The following is a 7,786-nucleotide window of genomic DNA, read 5'->3' as shown; positions in this document are numbered from 1 at the left end:
CATCCGCAGTCAATGGATGAGGTGCTTTTAAAGTACTAAGAAGCACAGAAGAAATGTTACTGTTTAATTTTATAATTCTTTCCATCATCTTGAATGAGCTGTTCCATCTCGTGGGTACTTCCTGTATTAGGCTAAGGGGGTTTTCATCATTTTGAGCGGCTTTTAATTTTGCATATGCAATAGAACTGCTTTTAAAAAAGGTGACAATCCGCTTGCCAATACATCCTGAATTACAAGGTTTGGGTTAAGCATGGCAAATGCCTTTTCTTCAGAATTTCACAAGCTTTTATCATATTTGCTGCATTGTCCGTAACAATAGTAGAAGTTTTATATAAAATATTCCAATCCAACAGTACTGCACGCAAAGAGTCAGCTATGTTATTACTTGTGTGATCGGTATCAATATCAAGTTTGTTCGTTGATAAAACAGCTTCTCTTAATACAAAGTTCTTGTCTATGAAATGGCAAGTAACTGTGACATAAAATTCATTCGCCCGCGATGTCCAACTATCCGTTGTCACGGCACAGTATTCTACGTTATTGAGAATCAGAACAAGTTTTTCTTTCATTTCGTTGTACATATTTTGTAGATGCACGTTTCTCAAAGTTGTCCTACTGGGCAATATATACCTTGGATTAAGGTAATAAACGAAATCACGAAATCCACGATCTTCAACAATGCGAAATGGTTGCATATCGATGGCAATCATGCGGGTTAATGCTTTGTCAAGCTCCTTTTTATGCGCGGAATTGTTTTCATAATAATTGTTTGAACTGAAGAAAGTTTTTATGGTCACCACAGGCTTCGACTCATGGGACAAAGTCGTATGAGCCCGCAATAGATGATTAAACAAGATTGTTGTGTTTCCACCTGTTCTATAATCCAAACCACAAGTTTTGCATTTTGCAGAGTTTCCCCCTGGCAGCCTTGTAAAAAAATTCCAAATGTCGGACTTTTGCCTTCCCTTACGCTTGCCACTGTGCTCCACGGACTCGTCAACTTCCTTGATATTACCTAAAAACCAAAATTAAATAAAAAATGTAAATAGTTGTGCCGCTAAAGGGTTTACATACAAAAATATATCAATGTAAATAGTACACATACAATAATGCAATAATTAATTAAAACTAAGCTGCGTTTATGTGCACAGAAAACAAAAATCATGCATACATACATACATATGTCACATGTCGGAGTGCCCCTCACTGCTTAACTAAATGAGGCATAAATTCTTACCTGATTTCAAAAATTTATCCATTTATCCGTTTCCCTCCTCTTCTCCAAGCCACCAACACACCAATATAATCAAAAATATAAAAGAAAATGTAATGTTTTGATTTATTTGGCAATTATTAATTTTACTTACTTTTACCGCTTAGCCACTCAGCGTCACCTTGAAACAAATGTGTTCATTTAAATTTACACGATTAATCGATTCTCAACAAATAAAATCGATGCTTAACAAAAATGCTAAACATCGATTAAATCGATTCTGCATCGATTCATTTTGCAGCTCTACTACTCTTTTCGGGCGCCACTTACGACATCAACGTAGCCCTGGACGCGCGTCCGCATTGGTTCGAGCTGAATTTGGGAAATAAATCGTGCTATATCTGATAAATCACATCAGTTTGCTATTGGCAAATTTATCAATACATTTGCTGCTTAACATACGGAGTAGTTCGTAATTGTATTACCATTATTGAAAAGGAATTGTTGGCGTAAGTAATAAAAATGCAACAAAATAGAAATCAGTGGCGCCACTAAAAATTTTAATAAATGCAAAAATTACCTTTTAGGACATTTTTTTTTAAATTATGAATACTAATTATTTATAATTAAAGCAATTTAACAAATATTGCAATGAAAATGTACTTATTGTGACATGGCGTCATCGTACAAATCTTATTAGTGTGTATTTATGTACATATGTATGCACATACATATGTATGTATATGTGTGTATCTTGAAAGATAGTAGTCAAACGCTAATTTATACTTTTGAAATTTCTTTAACTTACAGCGTAATATCAGTATGCCTAAGGAAGGAAAATGTAGGGCAAAAAACAAGCCGTATAAAAAAGGCGTCAATGTAAGTAATAGCAATGAGAAGAAGGAGGAAATCATTTTGGATAGGGCATCGGAAAGCACAGAGGACAGAAATGAAGAACATTCGGATGAATTTTTCGCTAACAATATCATTGCACTTAATTCTTTAACTATATATAATCAGACGCAAGAAAAATATCAAATTAATAGCGAAAAAAATGATTCGTTAAGCAATGATGACAAGGAAGAAGCAAAAAAATATGAATTACATTCGGATGAGTTATTCGACAACACAAGCTTTGTACTTAATTCCGACAAAATATATAATAGGACGCAAGTCGAAAAAATAATGAAAATAAATATCGAAATAACCGATCCGTTAAACAATATTGACAAGGAAGGAGCGGAAAAAGAGGTATTTCCTTCGGATGAGTTGATCAACAACGCAAACTTTGCACTTAGTCCTCACAAGATATATACTAAGACGCAAGCCGATAAAAAAGGTAAAATAATTACCGAAATTACCGATCCATTAAAAAATAATAACAAGGAAGTAGCAGAAAAAGATGAATTTCATTCGGATGCGTCATTCTACGACACAAGCTTTGCACTTAATTATCACAAGATATATAATACGATGCAATCCGAAGAAACAGAGAAAACTGACAGAGCAAAAACCGATCCGTTAAACAATGATAAGGCAGTAGAAGGAAATGATGAATTTCATTCGGTCGAGTTATTCGACAATACAAGCTTTGCACTTAATTCTTACATGATATATACTAAGTCGCAAGCCATAGAAATAAAGAAAACCAATAACGAACTTACCGAGCAGTTAAACAAATTTGACGCGGAAGTAGCAGAAAAAGATGAGGAAATTACGAGCCTGCAAAAAGAGTAAACTCAATTTTATTTTATTTTTTTCTCTAGAATTAGCATTTCCATTTTGTTTTTAGATTGAAGGACTATACTAGGCAATGGATTGAAGGTGCATATAAATGCCGACATGGGCTTTTGGAGAAAAAAAAACAGGCCCGAAAACAAAAAGTAGTAATGGACCATTTTGCCATCTTAGAGATTAAATACGACTATACTGTGGCCAAACACGACTCCATCAAGTGTCAGCAAAACGAATATCTTGCTTTCGAACAGAAACGTATCGAAGATTTTACGGAGATGGTAAAGCTAATTCTTATCATTTGTTTGTTTTTAGATTTTAAATAATTAATTCATTAATACTTTTCATAGATTGCAAACCAGCGGAAGTTGCAGGAAGATGCAATTGCTTCAAATACATATCTAGTGCAAAACCATAGTGAAAGGGTGGCAGCTCTTAAAAAACAATCGGAGAATTTACAAGTGGACGGTAAGAATCTTGTGGCAACGGTTCAGTCTAAAAAGCAAGCATATGACCAAAAATTAACAGAGTGCGCAAAGCTTAATAAGGTAAGGCAATCTATAGGCCGATTATGTGCGATATGGTTAAACTTTTACATGGTGGTAGGAAAGTGAAGTGCAACTGCAAAATGAGCTAAAGAATATTGATATGACTTTTGCGGAATATCGCGAGAGGAGCAAGCTGAAAATCATCGAAGGAGCTGGACTAATTAGCAAGTTAAATGACAATTTAAAGGAAAAGACGTTAAATTATCAGAGTCTAAAAGATAACCACCAATCTTTGGTTGCACAGCTTGATAAATCGAGCCAGAACAATGCTCTGGAGATCGAAAAGTTCGAGAAAAAACTGAACGAATTCAATACTCTCATCGCGACGAATAAAGAAAGCTATGAAAAAGAATTACAGAATATTAGGGATCTTAGCATGCAAATGGCTTTGCAGCGTAAAAATGAAATTGCCGTATGGCAGGAAAAGAAAATGGAAAACACACGTCAGATTCACCAAATTTCTCAGCAATTAGAGAAGCTTGAGGAAAAAAAGGGAAAGCTCGTAGATTTACCTACCAAAGAGAACGAATATATTCGTCAGCTAAAGGCCCGTAAGGAGTTGCAAATGGTACGTTAAAATAAAACGAAATGAAGCATCCTGAAGCATTAAGTAGTAATTCTATAAATTATTATTGCAGCTGCGTATCTGCGATATTCAAGAGCAGCTTCAAAAGATGGATGAAATCATTGATGACTTGAGCCAAAACCAACACCATATGAAGATAAACGTAGTCGTAAGTAGCGCGATTTAATCACTCAGCTAAGTCGATTTAGTTTAATCGACAGTTCGATTGGTCGATTGGTACTGTACTTAAGTACTTAATGTGTTTTATCTCATTCTGATCATATTTTTAGAAACCCATTTCTTATTTGCGTGAAACTACTGCTATATTAGGTCAATTAAATGGGCAGCAAGTAGAGTCGGTTAGTACTAGAACGGACACTATTCAAGCACTACCTGAAGCTGTGATCACCGATCACCCTCGCAACTCAGAAGTCATTGCTGTCGATAAGGATTCCGTGGACTTAGAGACCGATTCGGAAGGAGAAACGCCGTCACCTAAACTACCACCGGTATGTAGTATTGTTTAAGAGTCATACAAATAAATTGCATACAAGATAGGCAATTCATCATGTAAGATTAAATTAAATAAATAAAATTTTGGTTGAGATTGCTAAATAAAATAATTTTTGAAACCGGCCGACAACAAACTTCTGAAAATCCATTTGAGTTCAATATCTTTACAAAAAACAAGGAGCTGAGAAGTTGTCTCTAGTTTCGTCGTTGTTGTTAAGGCCCCGTAATTGCCAAAACGAGAACAAAGGTAACTTCTTAGCTCGTTCTAATAGCATTTTAGTATCTCTCACAGTTCCGCTGTGTATATGTATGCCGGGTATTCAATTTTAAGCGCTATTTAATATTTATATTATGATCCGAATTTTAGATAGACATGCCATCGCAGGAAGAGGACGTTAAGCCATTTAACAAGCCCGCCGAACGTGCCATAGTAACGGATGTTAAAATAATATGCAGGGGCTCTTCGCTGCGTGAAAGTGCACCTATAATAAGTCCTCCAAGCAAGCAGCAATTAGAATCGGCTAGTGTTAGTGCGGATACTGCCAACGTAAAATTTAATGTTGTCTATAAGGATTTCATTGATTTAGACAGCGAATCAGATGTAGGGACGTCGTCACCTAAACTATCACAGGTATGTAGTGTTGTTTAAAATACACTTTATATAAGCCAGAAATTTGATCAGTTCTAATATATTTTTGTTAATTTACCATTTTAATTCTGATTCGAATTCACGATCCGATAACAGCAGCAAAAGGACGTCAATCAATTTGACAATCCCACTGAACATGCAGTAGTAACTACTGTCGATAAAATATGCGAAAGCTCTTTGGGTAAAACTGAAGCTACAATTAGCGCTTTAATCGAGCAACAAGTACAGTCGGCTAGTGCAGACACTATTGAAGATGTGCCCTATGTTGCTTGCCCCAATCATCCTCAGAAGACAAAACGCGGAGGTACCTTCGATGATTACTCGGAATTCGAAAGCGAATCGGATTTTGACATTCCACCACCTCAATTTCGCCCGGTATGTAGTGTTTTTTAAAAGTCAAATAAACAGGCATAATTGGCTCGTCGTATCTCAAGCCAAGCATTCCTATTTCAGTTTCAAAATCGTCCTTGTAAAATAAACAGCGTGCATGGACTAAATTATTCAAAATTATTTTATTTAATTTTTTATATACTTGTTAAAACAAATAGCTGTACAATAATCACATTGTCTATTCATTTCGTTTAGCTTAAGCGCAGACGTCGTCATGCTATACAGAATTTGTCTTTATATTCGTAATGCTTTACCGAATATATTTAATCAGATGCTGCAGTCCAAGTAATTGACATTAATTGAATAGTGTAAAAATATTCATACAAATAATATTTCAATCATATATTTTTATATTGTAATTTAAAATTAAGTCTAATGTTAATAGCCTGCTCAAATAAGGCCTTCAAATAGTTACGACTGTAGGCGTAACCATTTGTAAGCTGCAAGCCTTAAAACTGAAAAGGTATTTAAAAATTTGAAGAAATTACTTCATTCCAAGCTTTCACTTAAGTGTAATTCAAAATCGTTGCTATTCATTAACATATTTGTGCTTAAAAAATTTGAAAAAGTTTGGTCGTAAGAACGTGTTTTCAACATAATTTACATTTGGATAGGTTTGAATATTTATAGTCATGAAAATAAATATTTGTGAACTCAACAAAAATCCATTTGCCGAAGAATAGATATTTATGCTTTTTATTCTTATTTTAAATTACTTATAAAATGCAGGTTTTGTACTTTTTAGGAATAAGAATTTTTGTTAAATTTTTTTTCAAATATACATATATAATTCCAATACTTTATGTCTAAGGCTTTGAAAACCATTTCAAGATCACACCACTTTCACAGTCGAAGTAATTGACATTAATTAAATATTCGAAGAAAGAAATCAAAAACAAAAACATTTCAATCCTTTTTAAGCCATTGTTCTAAATAGTTAAGTTATGTAAATTAATTTGCACAAAAGTTAAAAGGCGTTGATCATTTAAAATATGATTACGATAATAACAATAATGTTTAAAAAGTACGTTTAAAAATTTTGTAAAAAAAAAAGTGGCAAACATTTCCAAAAAAATTGTTCAAAATTTTAAAACATTCATTCAAGTCACAATACAAATGTTATTTAATTTAAACTTTTGAAAAATTCTACCAATAAAATTTATTTGTATATATCTATATGTATGTGTATGTATTTTATTAGCATAATTAATTAGTAAAGGGAACTAAGAAAAACCAATCGATATGGGATACGCCAATTCGACTTGCCCGATGCTCGCTGCTAGTGGAGGTGAAAGGTGGTATTATATTTAAGACCAATCCTCATAAATACACCAATCAGTATGTCTCTTCTCGGACTATTTGAATGGCATATCTATAACTCTATCACCACTGTGTTCCAAGCTCGAAAATGGTTTGATCAAACCGTTGAAAAATTCAACATCCATCAACTTTATTATCATTATGTGTACTTTACACAAAAATGCTCAACTGCTGCCACTTTTAGTTAATTCAGTTCTGCCGCCAGCAAAGTTCGTTCTGCCTTTATTTTATGATTCCCACAGCGGAAAGCGGCCCAGACCCAAACGCCACAACTTGGCCGGCAGCCCAATTTGGAAGAGGCTGAAAAAAGAGGCGGACACAAATTGAAGACATGTGCTGAATTTTATGGCTTTTAAATAACAAGCCATAAAAATAGACAATGGCGGTGGAGAGCAAAGCCATTTGCTGCCTGTCGGCTGTCGGCAAACAAAGGAAAGAGTCAACAAACCGGAAATTGTCAAAGGAATCAAACTATGTAAACGGAAAGCGAAAGAATTTCTCTGTGCGTTTCATTTTATTTAAAATACAATGATAAATTTTACGCGCATTTCTCTGGTCGCGACCGTCTGATGGTTGCTCGCAGGACTTTTTACGCACGTTTTATGGGCACTGGATACCCACTACCCGTACCCGTACCCTTCCCCAAAACGAACCGGACAGAGGCAAGACGGGAGGCTACTGTGTGTATCAGAAATATCCGCTGCGGACTAGAGTTGGGGCGGTAATGAATGCGCTTCGCTTCCACTTTGTTCATGGCTCGCTGGTGCTGCGTACCCGTCGGTCGTCGCCTCGCCTTGTTGGTTAAAATTACAAGTGCCCAGGGAATTCCTTCGTTAACTTGGCCACAGGGTCAG

At 35.1% G+C, this 7,786-nt stretch overlaps 1 protein-coding gene across 1 annotated transcript; it reads left to right on the top strand.

The window, feature by feature from the left end:
- Positions 1–1,658: 1,658 nt before the first annotated feature.
- LOC115629124 (myosin-9-like) lies at positions 1,659–6,227 on the top strand. The gene is made up of 10 exons (XM_030525464.1): positions 1,659–1,722; positions 2,024–2,092; positions 3,006–3,228; positions 3,298–3,495; positions 3,554–4,063; positions 4,134–4,229; positions 4,351–4,569; positions 4,941–5,204; positions 5,319–5,597; positions 5,808–6,227. The coding sequence occupies exons 3-10, from the start codon at positions 3,103–3,105 to the stop codon at positions 5,856–5,858; spliced, it is 1,743 nt and encodes a 580-aa protein (XP_030381324.1). The 5' UTR covers positions 1,659–1,722; positions 2,024–2,092; positions 3,006–3,102; the 3' UTR covers positions 5,859–6,227.
- Positions 6,228–7,786: the final 1,559 nt, after the last annotated feature.

Source organism: Scaptodrosophila lebanonensis, unplaced genomic scaffold (genome assembly GCF_003285725.1).
Source record: "Scaptodrosophila lebanonensis strain 11010-0011.00,11010-0021.00 unplaced genomic scaffold, SlebRS2 tig00000001-arrow-pilon, whole genome shotgun sequence".
NCBI classification, from domain to species: Eukaryota; Metazoa; Arthropoda; class Insecta; order Diptera; family Drosophilidae; genus Scaptodrosophila; species Scaptodrosophila lebanonensis.
The sequence above is the reverse complement of the archived record's forward strand: the minus strand, read 5'-3'. Positions and strand labels throughout refer to the sequence as shown.